The sequence below is a fragment of the Coturnix japonica genome, chromosome 1 (genome assembly GCF_054131305.1).
Source record: "Coturnix japonica strain WE chromosome 1, WE-NBRP24, whole genome shotgun sequence".
Classification (NCBI taxonomy): domain Eukaryota; kingdom Metazoa; phylum Chordata; class Aves; order Galliformes; family Phasianidae; genus Coturnix; species Coturnix japonica.
Genome location: NC_140663.1, coordinates 96,182,252 through 96,206,461, shown reverse-complemented (window position 1 = coordinate 96,206,461; position 24,210 = coordinate 96,182,252). Strand labels below are relative to the sequence as shown.

The following is a 24,210-nucleotide window of genomic DNA, read 5'->3' as shown; positions in this document are numbered from 1 at the left end:
TGAACATTCATGTTTGGTTTATTGCAATGGTACATTACTCGCTGTAAATAACTCCATAGTTTTGCATCAGGTTAAAAAACAAAAACAAAAAAACCCCAAACAATTAAAAGATTACGTTGCTATGGATATCTTAAATATACATACTTTCTCATTAGAAAAATAAGTCTGGTTGGCTCTTTCTTTGCAAAATGTGATCTGTAAAAATCTTATATAGCATGCCGTTGTAACTAGCTGCTGTAATAAATAGTTCATCCAAGTTAAATTAGCTAGTATCCCATTTCTGATATTTCCTTTTTAAATTAATGGCATAATATAGCCAGAGTACTGCTACAACTCGCCAGCGAGCCACTAAAAACTGTGGCAAAAAATTATGTATCATTTACTTTCACAGCCATCAGCAAGTGTCTTGGACTTTAAAAAACAACGTCAGAAGTCTGTGCTCAAAGTTTCAAGTATGAATTTCCCTAAGAACGTAGCAATAAGAGAAACTTAACAGCCTTTGCTTTTCTTTCAGTCTACTGAAGTGTGAGGAGTGTTTAGTCCCTTTCCAAAGGTGGTACTATTTCTGAATCAGGAACTTCTTGTTCGGAGTCCTGATGGTGCTCTGTTGTTTCACTGGCCTCTTCCACAGTCTCATCACTTTGACTTTTAGGTTCTTCTGAAATGACAGTGAGCCAATCATGAATATGATGCTCTTCTTCTGGAACTGGAGAAAAAAACTGCGAACTACTAGGAGGCTTGCTCAAAAACTGTGAAGGAAAGAAGAAATGAGAGGTAAGTTGCATCGGCCATCCAATCTTGCTTGCTTAGTTTTATATTGTTTTCTACACAAGCTGACTTTCTTAATCCATAGAAGTCCTTTAGAATGCTGACAACAGAGTAACCCCTTTCCTCCCTGCAAACCTGAAGTGCCTTTATTTGTAAGAACCAACCTCAGGGCAACCAACCTTAATGGAACATAAACTTACTTTCTTTATAAAAGACAACTTCCTAGGTCTTGTTTGAGAAGAAAAATAACAATGAGTTTGCTGTAGGTAGAAGAGTCTACAGAGAGATTTGTAGAATAGCTTCAAGAGATGAGAATCATCCAATCCACCTCAGAGAGATGTTAGCTTGATACACTGAATAGTGTTGTTTTAAATGTCAACATAAAACATAACTATTGGGTAAAGGATAGGGAGGTAGATCTACAGACGGCTATGACTTTGCAGCCGCTCAGCTCCAGGTTCAGCAACTGCTGAGTGCTGAGCATATGCTTAACTTAAAGTACAAGGTGATTGCTAAGCCTGCTACAAAGCTTTAGCGTACTAAATCCTGAAGAAGGAAAAATGGAAGGCTGAGGAAAAGACTTCAGGAAATTTAGAGCAAGTTAGCAACTTTTGCAACATGTAACACTCTGCATAACCGTGTTCCTTAGAAGAGATTCTGGTATAGTGTAATTGATTTTAAGTTGCTGCATGGGTAACAAGGTGTTGCTCCCCAGAAGCAATGGCTTATTTTATCCCAAGTCTTCAGGTTTCACTAAATTCTTTGCTTGAGTTGAGTTTTAGTATATTTGTGTAAGAACCATTTCAGAACAGGTGTACAATCTGAAGTGTAAAATGAGATAGTGGAGACAGATCTCAGCTGCTCGCCATCTTAAAAAGAGGAACCATGGGTTAACACCTGCTATTCTCTGACTTCAAAACACAAGACAACAGCCTGTTTCTAAGCCATAGAAAGCCTCATATTACAGATTATGTAACTGCTTTAGGAATAAAAGTCTATGCCCATTTTTTTAGTTGTCCAGCTTTTAAGTGTTTTGGACTATTCTGATGCAGAGCAATCCAGAATTACAGTATTTTAAAGTTTATTTTACACCAGCATTCTTCAAAAGGAAGTCTGATTTCAGCACTGTGCTTATATCTATGCAGAACTCAATGAAGAAAATGTGGTAAAGTTAATGCAAAGTTTATAACCTTGAAGTGTCAGAAACTAAACACTAAATGAACCCATTTCCACCACCGTGCTCCTGCTGAAAAGTACCTTCTTTTGTCAGCTTTTCCCACCAAAGCTCACAGCTTCATCACTTACACTTAGTTGAATAAATTGTCTTTAGTTCACGTATGGCAGAAGAGCAAGAGCTACCACACACAGCAGATATATAGTAGCAGACCACACAACGGGCTCTTCAGAGCACCTACCAATAACCAGCACTGATATTTATCAACTACAGGAATCCCAGATAGCTGACAAGCAGAAGCAAAAGAAGAGTGCAAAATAAAATGGAAAGGTTTGGCTGCAGAGAAGCTTTGAGAAGCAGAAAGCCGTATCGAAAAGGCCGATTTTAATTGTTTAAGTAGGGAACAAACCTCTTTCAAGTGTTGTGGTAAAATATAGGAAGGGCAGAAAACATCCTTGGTGAATCGGTATAGACACCAAAAGGAAAAGAAACAAACAGGAACGGATATCATAACAGCCAGCATTGATCCTAGAAGAACAGTCACAACTATCCACACAGGAGTTACACCTGCAAAGACACAAAGAAAAAATACATTAAAACTGGAATTATGAATTCTATACATGCTCATCAAATAATCACCTTCCCAATGGAATCATTAAAAAAACCACAAACTGCCAGGATTACAAAACTGTAACTGCAAACATGAGTCTTTTTATTCCAGGTGTAAAATACATCTTAGCTCTTGTGTTTCCAGTCTTAATAGGCTGAAAAGGTTCTCAGTAAAGTGCATATAGAAACTATTAGCTTTAGAAATTTACAGTTACACTGCTACATGATTCTACATGCAACACTAAGCAGAAGGCAAGTGTAATCATCCCCTGGATGATATGTAAAAAGAAAGCTCTTGTATGCATTTGTTTGTATTTCTGGGGTTGATACATGATACTACCAGAGTATAGGATTTCATTTTCCTCTTAAGGATATGTGTAGCAGTGGCAGCAAAGTAAAGACACAGGACAAAAGTCTGTAGGTTTCCAAAATACTGAGACTTTGAATTTGTGTCCATTTATGGATTTCACAACAGGTGATGGGAACGATGCAGCCATACAACACTGAAAATATTTTAAGTAAGGATTGCTAAGTGTTGCTTTAGCCACAGATGACCAAGCAATCCCGCTGCCTAACACCGTCTCCATTTCAACTGCAGTGCAGGTAGATAACACGTAGCAAAAATATTTAGGAAATTTTTAAGAGGAACAGGTTAGCTTCCCAAAGATGCCTTCATCTCCTCATTAACTTGTGTCTCTGACTGAAGAGAATGTATAAGTTACTTCATTATGTCTATGAAAAAGACATTATGTAGTGCTCCATCCTCCATTTTAACTGATCATTTATCCTAAATCTCCCTGCTGAGATGGCAGGGTTCAACAATATGGATTGCTGGACTCCATGGGCAGCAGCTAAAGTGGCGCAGTTGGAAATGAATGTGGTTTTGGTGCCTAATGGCCTTAAAAATGAAAAGCAATTTGTTTTTATCATCAATGAATAACTACCGTGCTTTTCACAGAAAAAAGCACCGTGACATCATGGTAGACATTGGCACCAGCATCACAAATGGAGCAGACTGCAATTTGGAGTCCAATTCCTTTCTCAGGCTTATGGAACAAAAGCTTTAGTACAAGAGTGAGTACAGCTAATGGTAACTGGAATTCAGAAACACAGTGGTGATGAGTGAAGAGCCTGTACTTCATTTAACTCTTACTTTCAAAGTCTGAGCAATGCAGAAGCCTCTGCAGCAAAGTGACTGTGATCAGAGCCACACTGAATTGTAGCTTTCAGTTAGTTTCTAACCCCTCAGTTCCAAGAGTGCATATGTCACCAAATAATACTAAACGTATCAAGGAAAAAGTTTTTGGAAGGTATACACATTACGCTGATTTTCACTTTGGATGCCTTTTGACATTTCCTAATTGAACACCATGTTTATAACATTCTGATGCTCCAGACCTTACCATTGTGGGTAGTCTGCTCACAAAGCTCTTGACTCAGTTCTCCTGTTTTGTTCCACTCAGGAATAACCCCTTGCACTTGAATACAATACGTTGTCCATGGCTCCAACTGAGATAATATTTCAGAGTTATGCTTAGTATCTATGTGTATTACCTAATAAAAGAGAAGGATACAAAATAAATGCAAAGCATGAGTCCAGTGAATGTACAAAGTAATTTAAATGACCGTAGGACAAATCCTAGCAGTTACATCTGCAGTGTGAATCGGGCTTTTAAAGGCAGAATGAAACGCCTTACCAGTGTCAAATAACTGGTAACTCTCACTGATTTCATCTCTGATTGGAGTGTGAGATCACTCAGACCACCGTCTTTGTCTGCCTCTAGCTGCATTAGTGAAGCTGTGGCCTAAAGAGCCCTACAGAGGCATGATTAACAGGATGCTTGCAGAGAGAAAGAATTGCGTTCTTTCTTTTCCTGTAATAGAATTTATGACCCTAAATAATTAACAAATAATTTATGATCTTTCACCAGGCATTCTCTAAGAAAAGGCCTTTTGAGACTAGGTTGGATGTTAGGGGGAAGTTCTTCACTAGGGGAGTGGTGAGGCCCTGGAACAGGCTGCCCAGGGAGGTTGTAGATGCCCTGTCCTTGGAGGTGTTCAAGGCCAGGTTGGACAGGGCCCTGGGCAACCTGATCTAGTAAATGTGTATGTTTGGTGGCCCTGTCAGGCAGGGGGGTTGGAACTACATGATCCTTGAGGTCCCTTCCAACCTGGGTGATTCTGTGAGTTGAGTGACAAACCAGCCTGGGAAAAGGCTGTCTATGTCTATCAGAGAAAGCAGGCAAATAGAAAGCAACGAGGTAAAAAAGAGACCGCAGGAAGAGAAGGCCCCAGCCATGGTGTTACTGAAGGCTCAGTGTTCCACTAAGAGCACAAACACCAGAACGGCACAAGATTTGAATCTATGTCAGCTTATCACCACATTCATAGATACCACTGATGTCACAGCTTCTATGTTTACCCTTGACTGTGTGTGTGAAATGCACAGACTTGGTGGGAAGACTGCACCACAAATCAAATCATCACTTCTTGAGGGAATTAAGTTTTATAATGTACTAGTTCTTTCTAATTAAAGAAGGAGCAAATCATCTCTGCACTATTGTTTAGCTACACAACTATCTGCCATTTTGCTCTGAATACCAGTTGCACTCACTAATTAGTACTGATATATTTTTATGCCAGTACAGTTATTTTGTTGAAACTTCATATCAGCACAGCATTTTACCATGAAAACCCTATATCAAAGTCACAGAGTCACAACATCCTGGAGGCAGAAATTACCTTCTCATTGCTGCCTTTCTTCCAGTACAGTATTCGGTAATTCCATGAGCCATAATATTGCTTCAGAGACCACTTGTCATGCTCACGGTCAGCAGCAGGGCCTGTGAAGTCCACGTGCAAAGTCCCTGACTCAGACTTCACATTCACACTGGGTGGCCCAATGACCGCTATAGGGAAGAGACCAAAGAGCAGAATTCAGTTTTACGTTGTTTCTGTTTTGAATTTTTATATAACCTGTGACAATTCATGCTCTAAATCTTTTGTATTAGAAGAAAGTAATTTTCTGTCCCGAGTCAGGCATAAATAAACCCTTTCTTAGTAGAAAGGCTCTTCAAAGAGATTTGTTTTTGCAGATCATACACTCAATTCGCTCAGTTCTCTTTTTCCAGCTGTGGGCACCCCTTGGAGAGGAAGGACTATTTCCATGCGTTATTACTCACTTCTCCTCCTGAGCTACACTGTTGCAACATCTGTTATTTGAGGTGACCTTCCAGTGAAGCATCTCACTGTGATTGTTTTGACGAACTGAAACATTTTAATTACTTCTGTACATCCTGACTGAGCTCTTTATGTTAAATATTATATTTAATATTGTTACATATTTTATATGCAGCCCCACGACAATTGCTCTTCACTCAGTGCAGCTCAAGCAAGCTAAGAGCTTGGACACCCACATTAATTTGCAGTGTCGTAGTTTGTTTATTGTGCTGTGTTCCAGCACTTCAGTTCGGGGTAGATTAAGTTACATCAATATTGTGCTTTTGGAGAGATAACTAATAGCAATGCTTAGAACAAGGCTGTAAGATTACTCTGAAATTCAATGAAGCCTGGTCTAGTATTACATGTAAAGTTGGTGGCCCTGCCTGTGGTGGGGGGTGTGGAGCTTCATGATCCTTGAGGCCTTTTCCAACCCGGGCCATTTTGTGATTCTGTGATCTTAGAGGTCTTCTCCAACCTTAAAGGACCCTGTGATTAATATCTCTCACTAAGGGCTGTATTACTTCACTAACAGAAAGACAGTATTGTACATTTAAGATCATTTCTTGATGAAAAATCAAACTTTTGCTGTGAATGCCTCCTTTTAAAAATAGAACAAAATAAAACCTCCCCCAAAAAGGTTTTGAGTCCCACTGCTAATAGGTAAAACAGTGAATCTCCAACATTTTCTGAGAGCAACTTCCTCTTCAAAAAATGAAAGTGTTACAAGCAACATCTTATTTTTCAACATAATTACATTTAAAACTGATTTCTACACTACAGCTTTTCTTGTGGAGCCACATTCTATAGGTGTGTCAACAGCAGACGACATTTTCATGGCAGATTAAAAGAAGGCTTACTGTCAGCCATTGGCTTAAACCTGACAACCGCCCAGTCCGAGTGCTCATCTTCCACCTCCGCCCTGACCCGTAGCATGTAGGCTCCATAAACAGACAGAGAAGAGACATCGCACTCTGTGACATTCAAGTTGGTTTTCACATTGTTAAAGTTCTGCTTAGGGAAAATGCTGTATGGAAGAAGGAGGAAAAGGGAAAAAAGTAAATGATGGGTGAATTATAAAATGGACAAAATATTTTTCCTGACAGAGAACAGGGACAGTGACGTATCTGCTTCTTAATACACCCAGTTATGACTCACAGACAAGGAAAGGTAGATCAAGTTAGATTATCTCTAGCATATACATGCACATTAAGTACTTTAAAATTACATATACATTCATTATAGTCTTGGAGATTAGAATTATGAGTCAGAAAACAGAAACCCTTCTCTTGGCAGTGGTTACAAAGATGTGATTCAACAGACACTAGCTATTAGACCAGACTGCAAGTATTGGACAATACCTCTATGTATGTCTTTGCTCTCTAACTGATTCTGCTGGACCCCTCAGACATACATCTAAGAGAGAGCTGGGGAAACACAGCCTAAGAGCTGACTGGGGACTGTGTAATATGAGATTATGCTGCTGGGGGTGAGAGATCAGAGAAGGCTCCTCAGCAGGATTACAGCTGTCAAACAACAGGTGATGGCTGTGCAGGCAGTGAAGAACATACACACAGCTCATTCATAACAGCCAACTCCAAAATGTGTTTCCAGTTCTGAACAAGCACATATGAAACTGCTTCAGGTGTGATATGGATGTGAAAAAAACATCAGCCTTGTTATTCAGCTCAGAAGATGAGCATCTCACAAGCTAAGAGAGCTACCAATCTCCCTATAAGAAATGGGAAGAAATCAAACATGCACAGCTGTAAAATGTGGATTTTAAAACATAATATCACCAAAAAAACAACCCAACGCAACAAAACCCCACAACTCTGCCAGCCTTACCTTTTGGCCTGGACAGTGTAACTTAGATTGCCTTTGTGAAGCCCAGGTGGGTCCCATAGTAAAACGCTCCTAAAATTTACTGAATTTATCCTTGCATTTCGAGGCTTGGGCACTATTCCAGACACTGGGGGAGCAATCAGCAACAGACATTTTAGTATGCCTTCCTCATAAATAACATAAATACAACCCTCCCTTCCAATCCCAGCCTTTAAAATGTTTTCTTAAAGAGACTTTAGCATGTGCTAAACAAGTAATAAACCCCTGATACATATCATTAGTCTCAAGATTGCTCAACAAAAACAAATCAGCTGGCATCAATGACTTCCAGTAAGTACTGCCTTCACAATAACATCACTTCCAAGCAATGACTGTTCCCACTTATGATATGTTGCCTATCAAGCTGCCTGCGCAAGCTTTCACTGACTGCCAATGCAATCTGTTTCTCAGCGGTGCTGCTGTAGTACTATGGCTAAACATGGATGAGGGGATGATTTGTTTTTTCATGCTGAAGGGGACCACAAACCACAGATCCAGAATGCATTGGGTTGGAGAAGACCTCAAAGCCCACCCACACCAACCCTGCCCTGGGCAGGGCTGTCCCCACCAGCTCAGGCTGCCCAGGGCCCCATCCAACCTGGCCCTGACAGAAGAGCTTCTCTGTACAGAACCAAAAGAATGAATAGAAACCCTACAGATATCATCACTGCGTGGATTAGTGCTGATGCCTATAATGCTTTGTTCATCCCTTTTAATAGTCACCCTTTGGAAAAAGGGAGATAAACGAGAAGTAGCCTCGAAGACAAGAGATCTATGAAGTCTGCCATACAGATAAAGGTGGTATTAATCTGCATTCTTCATAAGCGACGAGAACAAAACTGAAATTAAGTAAAGGAAGTCCTCAAGCAGCACCGGCCGTAGTCCATTACAGCTACGACTTCATCATTATAAAGCAACAGCTGATACCGAAAGGAAATCGAAAAGACCTTGCCCCGCACCGCAGCACACCTGCACCTCGTAAACAAGCCTCACCCCGCCGCTGCTCCAATAGCTGAGGAGCGGATCCCCAGCAGCCCGGCTCCCCACACAGGCCGGCTCCCACCGCAGCGGCCCGGCCCAGGGAACGCCGCCTGTCCGGCCTCCAGCACTCACCGCACAGCAGCACGCAGCCCCACAGGGCGCCCCGCACGGCGGCTGCCATGGCGGCTCCCCCCCGCCGTCAGCCGCCGCCTCACGGAGTCGGGCGCTGCCCCAGCAGCGGGGCTGCCCCGCAGCCCTTCCGCACTGCTGCGGGCCGGGGCGGGGCGGCGTGGGGAAGGCGGAACAGCTGTCCTGAGGGAAATTCCCTCTCACAGCGGCACCAGGGCTCGAGGTGAAACGCAAGCGGCACCTGGCGTTCCCCTGGCCTCGCTGTATGGAGGGGCAAAGTCATGATCCTTGAGGTCCCTTCCAACCCGGGCCATTCTGTGATTCGGTTATGTTATCTTTGAAGTGCTTATGGTGGAAATGTCCCCAGTGCCTCTCAGCACCACCAATACAGAATTCCTGACTGGATGCAGCAGTCTCTTAAATGTGGTACAGCACCACAGAGATCGCCCTCAGCTCCCCCAGTCAAAAGAATGACTGCCAGACACACCACCTGTCAGAAAGTGCTGAGAGAAGTGCTGAGCCGAATAGCAGAAAGAGTTGCTTACCTGGCAAAGTAACACCTACAAATGTAACTTAACAACCACATGAAGGAACCGCTGTTAAGAATTCACAGACAGAAGTATGAAAAAATTGCTTTTTATCAAGTGTTGGAAGTACAACTTCGCACTCCAGTCATTTTGAAATGTCATATAAACATTAAAAAGTAGTAGGCAAATACACAACGTTGTATTAAAAAGGTATACATATAATGCCTTGATTCACAGTAAGAACTCTCGAGTGTTCTTTTCTGGGCATTTTCACTTCCCTTCCCCACCCCTCCATCATTTCATTTGATCAGCTTTCTCTGTGCAAATATAGAAATCAGTTCACTGAGTTGAACCCAGTGAACACAGTCCTTCTAGCTGTGACCCACCCAGCAACAGGTTTCAGAGTAACCCACCAACAGAGCTAAAGAACGGTAGCAGAGTCCTTTCACACTAAAAAACAGGCAGGTTAAAAGGCAGCCCACTCAAATCTCCCAGCTCTATGAGCTACCTCCTCACTTGGGTTTATAGAAAGTATTTACTATGTTACAGCTAAAAGGTACGATATGGTATTTAACTTCATAACAAAATAACACCTCCCTTTTTCTGCTACATCCTAACAGCGCTCTTCATTCTTCTGTAGGTAACATAACCTGATTAATACCTGGAAAGGTCATAGAAATATTTGTTACAAATAAGTCCGGTGTATTTCTGGTACATGGGTATATGTTTTCAGAATGTTAAAAAGAAATAAAAATGACAAAAAGATCAGATCTGTCTATTCAGTCCAGAAATGGCTAAGCTGGATGATATCTATTGGTATGCTACAAATTATTAGTGGTTCTGTTATTCATCTTCGTATGTACTCGCTTTTTGGGTCCATTTCTGAATCTGATGAGTCACTCTCAGTGGAAGAACGAGATGAAATTTGCCACACATCAGAGCTGTTTAGACAATGTGGTTTCTGTGCGCTTTCTGTGTCGTCGAGGAGTTTTGGTTCAACAGCGTGTGTGCATTGCCAGTCAACGGCATCTTCTTGGGAAGAGAGGAGAGCTGCAGAACTATCTGCGGTCTCTTCAGAGATTCCCAGAAGCACAGACTTTAAGTTTATGGTAAAACAAACATTGTTCCTTGACCTATGAGAATAGGTGCAATTTTCCTCAGACAAAGGACTGAGTAACTCACTATCCGTGTCTTTCTCTTCTTCAGCATCCATCTCGTTTTCTTCAAAGACTTCTGGGTCATCATCTGGATTTTGACTCACCCGGCTGCTACTGTCATCACATGTACTGCTCGTAGAGTGCTGCACAAATACATGAGATGTATCAGAAGATTGAGGTGCTCTACGTACGATATCACGCCTTGTGTAGTCATGATCACTCATGGCATCGCTTTCATTGTCATCGCTGTCATCTTCGTTGCTGACAGCCCCAACAGATCCTTCCACCTTTTTTTTAACCTCTTTATAAATGATCTCTACAGAGGCTATTTCTTCAGATTCAAATGTACACGGTAAATAGGTAAACGTCTTCATCAATACCTAAAAGAACAAAGCGGATCAAAAAACAACAGACTATAAGCCAAACTGGTACACTCACACAGGAAAGTCTGAAAAAATACCCCAACCATGAGGCTGTCAAACAAATGATTCTCTTTGTGCCACACTGTCAGCTTTTCTGCAGAGGTCAAGGCATCTAGGACTTTTCCCTTTTCTCCACTCCTGTAACATGACAGCCCTCACTTCAAGTCAAGGCACACAGCATCAGACTGTACCCTACCTTAGCTATGGACTTATACAAAACCCTGTCACTGACCAAACTGACTGAAAATAGCTTAGCATTTGGAGGTGATGCAGGTACTGCTTTGTGTTTGACAAACCTCCTCCTTGGGTAAGTTTTCTTCCAGAGCTATTTCTATAGATCCTTCTTTTTGTTTGTCCGTTTGTTCTGGTGTAATTGTCCTGGCTCAGATATACTGCAAGAAATGAATATGCTGAACAAAGGACTTACATATACTAGATAATTTTCAAAGGCTAGAAAAGTCTCTTTATGCAGGGTGCTCTGCTGGGGAATCCAGCCTGCTCCTGTGCACCACAAGGTGCTTGTTTAAGTGTGTGTGATTTAGTAGCCTATAGACTATCCATGATACAAACAAACAGCAAACTGAAATGCTATACAGACATACATTATTTGTACCTAGTACATATACTTAGAAATTTTATATGGCAAGCTTCCTGCTTCCAAGCAGGAAGGTTAAATATGAAAATTACATACCAAGGTATCTGGAAGTGATATCTTTCGAAGTATACAACCTCCTAGATGCAGACATTTCAGGATAGCAGCTAAAATAAATGAGAAACATACAGCACCTGCAATTGTGATGCTGTGATAATCTGCAAGTGAAAACAAACAAACAAACAAACAAGCATGAATGAAGTTTTCAATTATCACATTTCACATTTCACATTCAGAACAGCTACTCAGAATAATTTTGGATAGAAGGGACACCTACAGGTCAAGACAACAGCAAATTTCAAGTTAGAATCAGAAACTAAAGAAAGAAATTACACCAATCTTTGATAACTACAGTTAGTGAGGATTCCAGTCGTTCATGGGATTAGCAATAGATCTGTAACCCCAAATGGATGAGGTTTTATATTTCACTTATGAATCCCCATAATGTTTATCACTTTTGTAATTACTTTCTCTCTCAGTATTTTTAGAATCAACTTGTAAACCTTCTTAAGTACAAAGAAACCACTGGTACCTAATGGAAACAGAAGGCAATTTCTGCATCACAGCACAGTTACCTTTCTCAGCTACGGAGTCTGCAATTGCACATTTCCAGGCTGATGGGGTGGAATGTTTATTTAGAGATGCAGTGATCATAACAGACACACAGTAATTTCTATTCGGATACAATTCTTCAATGACTGTACTAAAAGACTCTTCGGTGATTTTCTCCGGTGGCCTCTGTTATGAAAGAGAGTGTTTTAAAGTTAACTGTTGACCTAAAAAGAGAGAGTGTGGCACGTGAAACTGGAAAAGCTGACATAGTAACTCAGTGTTTTACCTGGACAATTGCTTCATTACTTGTTCTAGCTGTCAAGATGCCTACTTTACACCTACAATATTTCCCATGCAGGCAGTCATCTCTCTGACTAGCCTATTTAGGCCAGTGCTATGCCAGCCCCAGTGCTAACGCTCCCTTTTTAACCTAAGTTCGGCATAAGTGTCAATTTCAGTTTACTGTTTTTGGTTACAAGGAATGGATTATTTCCTCTGTTTCAAATACAACAAATTTACACACTCAGAGACTGCAGCCTCTCACTGAGCTTTGCCTGCAAAGACCAAGCCATCCCCCATTATACCAGCATCTTCTTACGGGTCATAGCTAGGCCTTTCAACTGAGGATACAGGACAAATAGGATTCCTTCCTAGGTCTGCCACTCCGCAGTATAATGAAGTCAAGATTATGTTTTCTTCTAAGTATTTTCTGTTCACTTGTGTGAATCTGCTGACCATTAGAGCCATTTTATGCTTTCTATATTTCTTGTCTAAAGAAAGAAACAGAAACAAAAGTTCTTTACCTTATGTTCTTCGTCAACTGTTTTCAGTATTATTTCATAACTGAGATAGTTATATATGTCAAATAAAGACAGCAGCTTCCCATTTTTTCTTAAGTGAGTGGATGGCAGCTTCATGGTGATATTTATGCAGCGTAGACAGGAACTGACATTAACTTCTGGGGGTCCCAAGAATGCTATTCAAAAAAAAGAAAGAAGGAAAAGAGAACGTGGAAAAAATATAGACTGTGTACTCAGTACCTACGCTATCTCACTTAAAATAAAAGAAAGAAAAAGATAGTTTGTAATGCCTTATTGTAAAGCTAGCAGAACTTTTACACCTAATTGGAACAAAATCCAAAATGAACTTACTATCAGAGAGTGGTGAAAAGCGAAGGAAAGAGGAATTGAATACTTCAGTTCCTACGAAGCTCTGAACAAATGCAAAATAATCATCAGACTCAACTTCAAAATCCTCAGTCAGGTTACAGAAGGGCTGTGCAATTCGTGAGCACTGTTTTGCAATCTTCCATTTCCTGTAAATCAAAACAAAGAGTAATTAAAAATCTACAGCAATCAGTTTGGATCCTCTGTTATGTGAAGGCATCTTTGTGGAGTGGAAAAAGCAGAAGGAAAAAAATAACAAGGCTGAGTATTTTGAACTGATAAACATGAGAAGAAAAAAAAAGTGTGTCTTATATGAAGCAAGACTTGCCTGTGGTTATTGTACAGTACACGATAGTAGGTTGGCACAGTTGGATCACTTTGTGCCTGCCAGGACAAAATGTGCTGAAAGTTGTTGGATGTCATTTGTAGATTAGAAAGTGGCCCCCTCCGAGTCTCTTCTAGAAAAGGAAGGGAAAAAAAAGAAAACACACAATAACCATCATCATCATCAATATGAATGACACAATTTGAGATCGCAACAAATCTAATCAATAAACCTGATTAGAGAAGACCAATATTAACCCCCAGGTGAAGCAACCATATAGCAGAATAACGAGTTCAGCACAACAGCAACAACGCAAAGGACTGTCCCCCTGCATTTCATGTAAGTTCTTTCTTCAAGAAGAATGAAGCTGTAAAATGCTGCTTGGTGAGGACATGCAAGTCTTCTGAACAGTATTAGGAAAGGTGTTGGAAAGACAATAGAAGCATCTTACCAGGCAAGCTGCCGCAACAAGCTGCACACAGAATGCTGACGAATGCTGGAAAATTAAACTATGTATTAGTGGATAATTAGTTTACTATTGGCAATATTAATCCACTATGGTCAGAGACAAAACTCAGTATTCCTTTGGTGGAAGTGTTTCCACAGTCCTTTGACTTAACTTTGTATGTGATGGGGTTCTTTGTTCCACAACTTCTTCCACCTGCTTTTCTCAGTTTACTTCCTTCCTTCCCTTCTATCAGAGTACAGGATGTCACCTTCTCCAACCACTGTAGTTAATTCATACAATTCCTGGCTCCTAGGAGCTGGGGTTATTTAACTATCTGTGGTTCGTGCTTCTATTGATCCTCAACAAAAGAGATTCAAGACTCAGTTCTAACAAATCTACTTAAGATGCTCTTATCAAATGGTGTCTTTAAGGATTCTAATAGCTTAAGGCCGATTTATCCATAAAACACCATGTTAAGTCAGAATCTTACAACCCTTCTAAAATAAAATGAAGAACATTAAGGACTCATCTTCAGTAATGAAAGGACAGATGTATTTTGCTAAATGTGGGGAATCCTCAAGCCTGTACATATAACTTTGGCATCAGACGTCTGTTTTCAGTCACCTAATTCATGTAACTCCCTCTCTAGTTCAGAGGCCTCTCCTTCCCAAATCAAAGCTAGTGCCCTGTTTCTATAACTCTACCCCGTGTTTCCAACTCTTTCTACAAAATTCTGTACTCTGCCCACAAAAGAAAATAAAAACCACAAAAGAAAAGAAAAAAATATCATAAAATGCTGAAACATTTTTTTTTTCTTCTGTCACAAGGCACAGTTAAAACCACATTCAGCCACTCAACCAGGCCTACTCTCAGAGCAATCTCCTGAACCCAGTCTTCTTGGATGTTAGGGGGAAGTTCTTCACTAGGGGAGTGGTTAGGCCCTGGAACAGGCTGCCCAGGGAGGTTGTGGATGCCCCGTCCTTGGAGGTGTTCAAGACCAGGTTGGATGGGGCCCTGGGCAACCTGATCTAGTAAAGGTGTATGTTTGGTGGCCCTGCCAGGCAGGGGGGTTGGAACTACATGATCCTTGAGGTCCCTTCCAACCCGGGTCATTCTGTGATTCTGTGACTTTTGCAGACTCTGACATTCCAGATTGCCACACCCTCTTGTATCAGCTCTGCAAAAAGTCATCCTCTCATCTAGGTTCTCAAAACCATCACAACATTCCCAAAATATCACTAGCGTGATACCCTGGTTGAACTGTGTTGACTAATATTTTAACATGTTCTTTTATCGCCTTCATCATGATTACAATAGTAACTTCTGTAGCATGCAGTGTTTTTTTGACTTCACATTTGTATGGCAACTAGCAAAGTATGGCCTTGCATGACCTCTCCCCTTCTTCTGCCAACTGCATCCTGGCTTGTATCAGAAACAGTATTGCTAGCAGGAGCAGGGAAGTAACTGTACTTCTCTATTCAGCACTGGAGAAGCCACACCTACATACTGTATTCAGTTTGGGGCCCCTCGCTGCAAGAAAGACATGGAGGTCCTGGAGAGTGTCCAGAGAAGGGCAGTGAAGCTGTGAGGGGCCTGGAGCACAAGCCTTATGAGGAGCGGCTGAGGGAGCTGGGATTGTTCAGCCTGGAGAAGAGGAGGCTCAAGTGAGACCTCACTGCTCTCTACAGCCACCTGAAGGGAGGTTGTGGTGAGATGGGGATGGGCCTCTTCTGTCATGTAACAGACTAGAAGGAATGGCTTCAAGCTGCACATTAGGAAATACTTCTTGGTCAGGCAGTGGAATGGGCTGCCCAGGGAGGTAGTGGAGTCACCAGCCCTAGAAGAATGTGTAATTAAAACTAGAACAATTCATTTCTTCCAAGCTAGCAACAAATCACCTGTCTGGAAAAAGCAACCTGCGGGTATGAATAATAAGGCAATACTTTAATTGTTGTTATTTGTTACCTGAACACAAGCTCAGATTTGTGTTCACACAGCCTTTAGCACACTGAGAACACAGCATCAGTATGCAGGCTCTAGTAATGACACACTTCCAATGAGTACCCTCTTTGGATTAGGAAATGCAAACAGTCATTTGCCTTTTTTTCTTATCCCAGACACCTCATGTCAGCTGTCTTGCTGAAGGAATTCCTGTTGACACAGATGTTTTCCTTTTCTCTCTGTACTTGTGATGTTTGAATACCTCACCCCTTTCAAAACAAACCCAGTTCCTCTAGAATTCAAGCTGCTTCAGTAACTTTGTTTCAACAAACATGATTAACAAAGGTAGTTGGAAACCCCCCATCACTTACTACTTGATTCTTTATAAAAGGGAAACAAAAAGGAAAACATAAGTATTAGAACTCTTTCCCACTCCCATCACATAATAGCCAACAAACTACATTACACTTGCAAACTCCGTGACCTTATAAGGAGTCCTTAGGAAAAAAATAAGGACATGAAAAATAATGTAGTCAATAAAAGCTCACTATTATATATTTAGAGATTCAGTACGCTGTTTCAAAGCAATATTTTTCTAAGGGGAAAATCTGGTTTATTTATAGAATGGTATATACAGAATATAACATACTAGATATTTGATTCTGTCAATCAAATTCTAGAGATAATAATATCAGGGCATCTTACTTCAGTAACTCAGGAGGAGTCATAGTGAAAAGCCAGCAGTTCTACCTCTCTCCCAGTGTACAAGTAGAAGCAACTTACCAAGCTGATAAAAACGCAGGGGTCCACCCATCAGTGTTTCCACAGTGATAAGGAAATACATCCTGACTGTAAAATGAACATTTTGCTCCTGTACCTGCAAATATATTTAAAACAATCACACTCAGCAGACAGTGTTGGTGTATGACTTGTAAGTAAAACAAGGTCTGTGTACAAAGAATTATGCACTGGAGGAAGAGACACTGGCACTGAAACAATCACTGCTATCATCAAGGTGGTGTTCCTTAGGACAACCAATTTTCCCCTCCTCTCCTCAAAAGGAAAGGGCTCCTATGATTTCAAAGAAAATAAATACCTCCAGCACCGTATGACTATTTGTGCAAAACAAATAGTTCAGTAGAGTAGTTAGAATTTAATACTGTGGCCAAGTAGACCATGCTCTAACTCAACATGCTATTTTAAAGGATTCTTGGTTTTCCTTTTCTTTTCTAATTCGCCTACCTGAGGTGCAACTCTTCCTCTGCTCAAAGGTTTAGTGTGATTACAGGAAGTCACTGGTTAAGTGTCAAGAACCTGTATCTGTGCAACTGATAATCATAATTACAAAGCAATAAACTCTTTCATTGACGAAGCGAAAGTTCTTTTTCATTTCAGCTTGGTTCATTTCATTTATTTGACTTTCCCATCCAGATCAAGCTTACAGATTTCAGAAGTAGAAAAAATATCTTTTCTGCTTTCAACAAGCTGAGCTAACCAGCTTCATCCAGAAGCTACACAGAAAACTATGTTACCTTCACAGTAACTTTAAGGAATTATGCCATCACTAGCCCACCACAGACCCTTGCAGTATATACCGTCATAAATAACTATCATACTCTTGAATATTTCTTACATATTCTAAAGCTCAGCACCTTAGAACACATAAGAAAACTGTGTCTTGAGTCTGCACAGCTGCTTAAATCTATATGGCCTTGGCAAACTAATCAATTGTAGTGGAAATTCAAAGGGAAAACCATTTCTGTCAGAACTGTTACCAGCTTTTGTCACTCCTTACAGGCTCAGCAACCCTGAGAGAGAAGCCAGGGAAACACCTGTGACTCCAGTCCCCACTCACCTCATAGGCCAGCTCCAACACAGTAACTGGGTTGGGTACTCCTGGGCGCTGCTTGAAGTCTCCAGCACATTGTAAACTCAGCTTCACAATTTCACCTCATTTGCAGAGGCGGTTCATCTTTAACTTGAGCTCAGGCTAGGCCGTCTTGGATTGACTGCTGCCAATCAAGGGAAAATAAATAAATGAATAATGATGATAGCAATTTCTGAAGTTTTGAAAAATCACTGGCTTGTATTTCAGAAATGCCTCATGCCATGGAATTAGGAAAACACAACATATTCTTTGAAACAAGAAGACTGCATGCTTATTTATAGAAATCTATGTATTTCAATACTGATGGGCAGATGGACACGGAAGAGATACCTTATGTATGGAAGTCAGCAAAGGAACGTTACACGGGCAGCATGATATATGAGCCAGTTTTATTACAGAAACTACAGAAGCGAAAGAACTGCTCAATCTGAATAAAAGAAAGCTCAGGGGACACCTCATTCTCTCTACAACCACCTGAAAGGCAGTTGTAGTGAGGCGGGGGTCAGTCTCTTCTCCCAGAATGAGTAGTAATTGGGTATTAGGAAGCATTTATTGTCATCAAGAGCAGTGCTGCAGTGGCACAGGCTGCCCAGGGAGGTGGTGCAGTCACCGTCCCTGGAGGTGTTCAAGAGCCGTGTGGATGTGGCACTGAGGGACGTGGGCAGTGGGCATGGTGGGGGTGGGCTGATGGTTGGACTGGGTGATCTGAGAGGTCTTTTCCAACCTTCATGATTCTATGCTCTACGCTGTAGAGGTGTGGCATCAACTCAAGTAGTGTGTGCAGTTTTGGGCACTGCAGTACAAAAAGGACACACGAAATTATTAGAGAGCATCCAAGGAAGGGCTACAAAGATGGTGAGAGGCTTGGAAGGGATAAGAGTGGTCCCTCGGTGTGTCCAGCGCAGAGCAGAGGAGCTGATGGAGGCCTGATGGTAGCTGCAGCTCCTCACAGGGAGCGGAGGGGCAGCGCTGAACTCTGCTCTGTGTGACAGCGACAGGGCCCGAGGGAACGGCATGGAGCTGTGCCAGGGGAGGGGCAGCTGGGGGTCAGGGAAAGGGGCTGCACCACAGGGCGGTGGGCATGGAACGGGATGCACAGGGCTGCGGGCACGGCCCCCAGTGCTGGAGTTCAAGGCGCGTTTGAACAACGTCAGATATGGGATCTGAACGCTGGTGATGCTGCGTGGAGCCCGGAGTTGGGCTCGATGATCCCCAGCGCACAGCCTGCCCTGCAACAAGCTGCTGGGAACGCGGATCTCGACCAATAGGGCGCAAACAGAAAGAAGCGGCCTTTCCAGGAAACACCCGCCCCCAAACCGCACGCGGACGAGCGAGCCCCGCAGACTCTCTTCCCCACGGCAGGGGCTGGGACGGGACACCACATGCGTTACCCCCAATACTCGCGCTGCTCCCCCTGCCCCCCCAGCAGCGCGACTCCGACAGCCAGACCAGAGCCAGCCGTCCCGGCCCCGCCTCTGTCGGGGATCTCCGCGGCCGTACCTCGCGGCGGGTGCCATCCTTACGGTGTACGGAGACCGCGCCCGGCGGCTCCCCGCAGCTCCCTGCCGGCCTCGATCGGAGCCGCGCGTAGAAGCGCCCCGCGGCTCCGCGAAGGGCGAAATGGAGCAGGGGGCTACGCCGCACAGCGAGCGCAGCCGGGTCCGCCCCGCCGGAGCGACGCCTGGGGGGCGGCACAGACAGCGCGCTGCCGCCCGCCGGGCTGCCGGCCTCCTCGCTGCCGGACGCCCCGCCCCGCAGCACGGTTGGTTCCTTGGTTCGGCCTTGAATACGTCCGCCAAACGCGTCGCCTCTCCGCTCGTTTCAGTTACTACACGCAAACGCGTCAGCCGTCGCTTTGATTTCTGTGTTTATTTATTTGTTAATCATGAGAGAAGCGTTCTCAGAGAGCTGCCAAAGCCCCTGCCGCTGCCCTTCCTCATGCGTGGCTTCTTTGCGTTTGCGTGCTGCTGCGCCCATCCTTTAACGGGTACGCACATGGGTGAGGTGTCCTCCGGGCGAGTGTGTCCTGACGGCCAAATATATTACATATAACTCTTACCGAGGGTTGTGAGGGTTGTTCATGAGAAGATCTTTGTACTTAGGAGGGCGGTGAGGTGCTGGCACAGCTGCCCATAGAAGCTGTGGTGTCCCATCCCTGCAGGTGCTCACAGCCAGGTTGGATGGGGCCCTGGGCGGCCTGAGCTGGTGGGGGGCAGCCCTGCCCACAGCAGATGAATTTATCCCATGGGACAAGTGTTATATATGGCATAATTACTTGGTTTTGGATGTCCATTTTTGAAGGGCTCTTGGCACTGGCCAGGTATTCAAAGTTGAAAAACTCCAGTTCTTCAGAGAGGTTACTTGGAAGCAGCCTCAGGAAAGAAAACTAAAGGACAGAATGAATTTTTTGTCCCAGTCTATTCTGCCCTCATGAGGTCCCACCTGGAGTACTGTGTCCAGGTCTGAGGCCCCCAATACAGGAAAGATGTGGAGCCTTCTGGTCCAGAGGAGGGTCACAAAGATGATCAGAGGGCTGGAGCACCTCTCCTATGAAGATAGGCTGAGGGAGCTGGGCTTGTCTATCCTGAAGAATACTTCAAGGAGAGCTCATTGTAGCCTTCCAGTATTTAAAAGGGGATTATACAGACATTTTACAAGGATTGACAGTGATAGAATAAGAGGGAATGCTTTCAAGCTCAAGGACAGAAGGTTCAGATTGGATGCCAGGGAGAAGTTCCTCACAGTGAGGGTGGTGAGGTGCTGGAGCAAGCTGCCCAGAGAGGCTGTGGATGCTCCATTCCTGGAGGTGTTCAAGACCAGGCTGGATGGAGCCCTGGGCAGCCTGGTCTAATACCAGATCTGGAGGTTGGTGGCCCTACTTATGGCAGAGTAATTGGAACTTGGGGACCCTTCCAGCCCAAACTATTCTATGATTCTATGATCTTGTAATATTTTGTTCACTGCTTTATCAGCGCTATCTGTACAGAACCCTCTTTCTAATTTCCTATTGTCTTTGCAGAAGCTTCCTGAACCTGCAGCTCTTTCCCACACATGACATGAATTTACTGGGTGGGTCTCTTGGTCTCTCAGCACTTTATGCTGAAGACTCTAAGATTCATGTACAGTTTTTTCCCCTCTATTTATTTCCTTTTCTACCCCCCTTCTTCTCCCTTTTTATTTTTTTTTCCCTGACAATTTCTTGTCTCTCCTCTTCTTCTGAAAACTTGGTGAATCCAAAATTGGGAAATACATCTCCTTAACAAAAAAATAGTGCTCAGTCTAGTACAAAAATGCGTATACTCACACATAGGATCAGAAAGACACAAAAACCATGCAAGGTTTAAGAAGCAATTTTTAAGTCTTTCCCAACTAAACAAATTGGAATGTTGTCTTGTTTGGCCTGAAGGTGATGCTATTTCTCTAGGAAAAAGTGTTGGAAAAGATAACGGAGTACTTCAGAAGTGCTTCCAGAAGCGCCTCCGCTAAAGTTAGATATAGACCTATGTAGGTTTTCAGACTTAATAAGATTCTAAAGCTGTGTTTCATGAGCAATTTGGAAGGTTGAGACTTCTCTTAGCACAACTCAAATGTATCATTGAACCTGCCAACATATGATGGACAAACACACTTAAACTAACAGAGATTTCCTTTTTTCTCCTTTTCATTTTTCTTCCCCTCTCCCTTTCCCTTTCCATTCTCTATTACATGGAGAATTGCAAGTGGGAGCATGCTGTCCCTCCTTTGAAAGGGGCGTGTTGAAAAGAAATGGTGACTCCCTGCTCTCTACTCCATACCTTTCACTTCAGATTCTGTCCTGTATGCTTTTTTCTGAAAGGAAAGGAAGAACTTCAGTTCTTGGAAGCACTTGCTCAGCTTTTATAGGGAGTTGAATGTGTTTTCTAAACTATGACTCGTGTTTGAAAACAGAGAACCTTTACTTCTGGCTGGCTAATCAGTGTTGGAAGCTCCCACATTGGCTGTGTTGACAAAAGTGTGGTTAAACTGTGTAACTTTAGAAGACAGATAAGAAAGCACTACTTAGCAGTGCTTGCACGTGACCCTGTGCTTTGGCTACAGGCTTCTGCTGTGTTAAATGAGATGAGACCCTGTGAAGTGAATTGTGGTAGAAACCAGCAGAGAAGGGAAGCAGTGGGAAGGAGAACTGAAACACTCGGAAGTTACAAGTAAAATACTACAAAAATAGGTCACTTCCAGGATATTTTCTTATGTTTAGAGTGATTTTTACAATGGGCTCTTCCAGCACCTAAAGACAATTCTGTATCATCACCCAACAGCACCGAATATAATGAAATCAGCCATGGGAACCTTCATACAGAGCTCCATTGAAACATTCATTTCTAGCCACAGAGTAAGCCATGAAAGAAATTCTGGTACTGTTTGCATGTAAAATACATGTGGCAAATTGGAGTTCACAGTTTTCTCAGACAAATACAAACATAGAAACACGTAATGAGTGTTACTCAAAGCAGAGCATGTATCAGCTGGGATTTGACCGTCTGCAAGTTTAAATTCAGCAGTGTCCCTAGAGGTTAATCAGCGTTGATGGCAATTATTCTTGGTTTACACACTAAACGAAATGAATGTTTATCGTTTCCCTGTTTTGCTTTGTCTCCTGGCTAAGTAACACGGATGTAACATGAAAGTATCAAAACAGTGCAGAGTTGGTGTTGGGGCTGCAGCAGGCTGACAGAGCATTTACCTTCTATGGTTCTGTGATTCTATGGTTTGTTTGGTGTCAGTAACCATCTCCACTGCCTTAATCCTCAGGGAGAAGGAGGATGTGTAGCAGCTGTCCGTGCTGCACAAGAATGAAGAATCACTACCACCTTGATTGGAAGAACAGTTCAGACCATATCTTGGGATTTTATTTCTGTTTTCCCTTTGGTAAACTTCAACCTCAGGCGTGCCTGGGGCTTAGGTCCATGGGACTATTGTGGTAGGTGCTGCATCCAGCAATGCACACAGAGCACAGTATAGTTGCTAAATAGGGGCAATTAAACTTAGAAATTCCTGTAGCCATGCAGGCATTGACATCCATCTTTGGTCTTTCTTACACAAATTAACTGAGTGAAATAAAGAAGATTATTAAATAATTACACACGTGAATGTGAGTAAAGAGTCTAAAAAGGCTGGGAAAATTGTGTTAAATTTTCCATTGCCCAGCTGTGGGTTTTTCAGCACTCACATCCTGTCAGATTCTGGACGTTTAATAGCAAATGCATGTCCCACCTGTTAGTGTGATGCGGAGATTTTCTCTCTACCCCCAGTTTTTGAACCAGATAAATGCTCACTTTTCCCTCATGGCTGTGTCTGACCAGAAGAGAACAGAGAAAGGGGATGGAGGCAGAAGTTGCACATCTCTGAGGGACTGCAGTCCTCTACTCTGTGTGCTGGGTAAACATGGGCTTCACACATGTGGGCTGAGGTTTCTGCTTCTGTGTTGTCTTGTCCTTCAGAGACCTGTGGTTTCAGCAGTTCAGCCTCGCTGCTTTGCAGTTTCCCTTCCCTCAACACTTTCCTTCTCGTAAGTAATCACTTAATGGCATGGCAGAGCCCAGGAAAATCACTGTTGATATTATAATAACGTAATCTGCAGCTCTGACTGCTATTCTTTTGTTTGGGGAAATAACATGTAGTTTTGCCAAATCTACAATTGGAATGGGAAACACATAAAGCTCCAGTCAGTTCATCTTACAGTTTGGAACTCCCTGTATTAAAGGCACTGGATTTGTGGCAAGGATGTGTTGTTAATTATCATTAGACCTCTGCTTTTGATTAATGCTGCTAATTAGTTTCTGTCCTTGACTTTTTCCAATTAAGGAGTAGATGCCTTGGTGCTAAACACCTGGGCATATTGTCTAATTATATGAAAGAAACACGTATTCTTTCTGTAGGTGATTATTTTAACTTTCAGTGGTAGTTTTGTACTTAACAGAGGTGGCTCTGTCTCTCTGAACAACGGCACAGGAAGCTTCAAGACACCAGAAAAAAAACCCTGCAGAATGAACAGAGCGCTGGGTGCAAGCTGCTTCCTGCTGGGTATTTTCTTGACATGCACATGAGAGAAAGAATCACACTTCTAATTCTTGCAGATGTAGGGCTCTGGAAGGAGGAAATAGAACAAAATAAAAACCAAAGGAAGGAAATCACATTCAGATGCAGCTGCCTGAATACATCCAAGGGCCTGACACAGCCTGGCTGATGCCAGTATTTGAAGACTCTCTTCTTTCTTATGATAGAGGGTTAGAAGAAGCAGACCCATGTGCAATGGGTTCCAGGGAGACCTCAGGAGAAGGAAAAGGACTGGCTTTGAGGAAACAGCCTGCAGTTCCCTGGTCTCCTTCATG

General features: G+C 42.7%; 2 protein-coding genes and 1 long non-coding RNA gene across 7 annotated transcripts; 1 reads left to right on the top strand and 2 right to left on the bottom strand.

The window, feature by feature from the left end:
• On the bottom strand, positions 1 to 8,901 carry IL10RB (interleukin 10 receptor subunit beta). 2 transcript variants are annotated; one of them, XM_085528497.1, is made up of 7 exons: positions 8,648 to 8,901; positions 7,619 to 7,742; positions 6,631 to 6,797; positions 5,294 to 5,460; positions 3,955 to 4,105; positions 2,352 to 2,509; positions 1 to 749 (listed from the first exon to the last, which is right to left on the bottom strand). In XM_085528497.1, exons 1-7 carry the CDS (start codon positions 8,814 to 8,816, stop codon positions 537 to 539), a joined length of 1,149 nt encoding a protein of 382 aa, XP_085384623.1. In that variant the 5' UTR covers positions 8,817 to 8,901; the 3' UTR covers positions 1 to 536. The 2 variants fall into 2 exon arrangements, with proteins under 2 accessions (XP_085384623.1, XP_015737019.2); XM_015881533.2 differs by having other exon boundaries at positions 8,768 to 8,901.
• A 483-nt stretch (positions 8,902 to 9,384) lies between these two features.
• Positions 9,385 to 19,579, bottom strand: IFNAR2 (interferon alpha and beta receptor subunit 2). 4 transcript variants are annotated; one of them, XM_015881495.3, is made up of 10 exons: positions 19,343 to 19,579; positions 17,810 to 17,966; positions 16,738 to 16,831; positions 14,017 to 14,061; positions 13,569 to 13,698; positions 13,226 to 13,389; positions 12,878 to 13,050; positions 12,098 to 12,260; positions 11,562 to 11,680; positions 9,385 to 10,828 (listed from the first exon to the last, which is right to left on the bottom strand). In XM_015881495.3, exons 3-10 carry the CDS (start codon positions 16,796 to 16,798, stop codon positions 10,139 to 10,141), a joined length of 1,545 nt encoding a protein of 514 aa, XP_015736981.2. In that variant the 5' UTR covers positions 16,799 to 16,831; positions 17,810 to 17,966; positions 19,343 to 19,579; the 3' UTR covers positions 9,385 to 10,138. The 4 variants fall into 4 exon arrangements, with proteins under 4 accessions (XP_015736981.2, XP_015736990.2, XP_015736998.2 ...); XM_015881504.3 differs by having other exon boundaries at positions 17,810 to 17,963; XM_015881512.3 differs by lacking the exon at positions 14,017 to 14,061.
• LOC146762587 (uncharacterized) lies at positions 10,828 to 14,797 on the top strand. Its single transcript, XR_014939263.1, has 2 exons — positions 10,828 to 11,177; positions 12,002 to 14,797. It is a non-coding gene; the product is annotated as an uncharacterized LOC146762587 (long non-coding RNA).
• Positions 19,580 to 24,210: the final 4,631 nt, after the last annotated feature.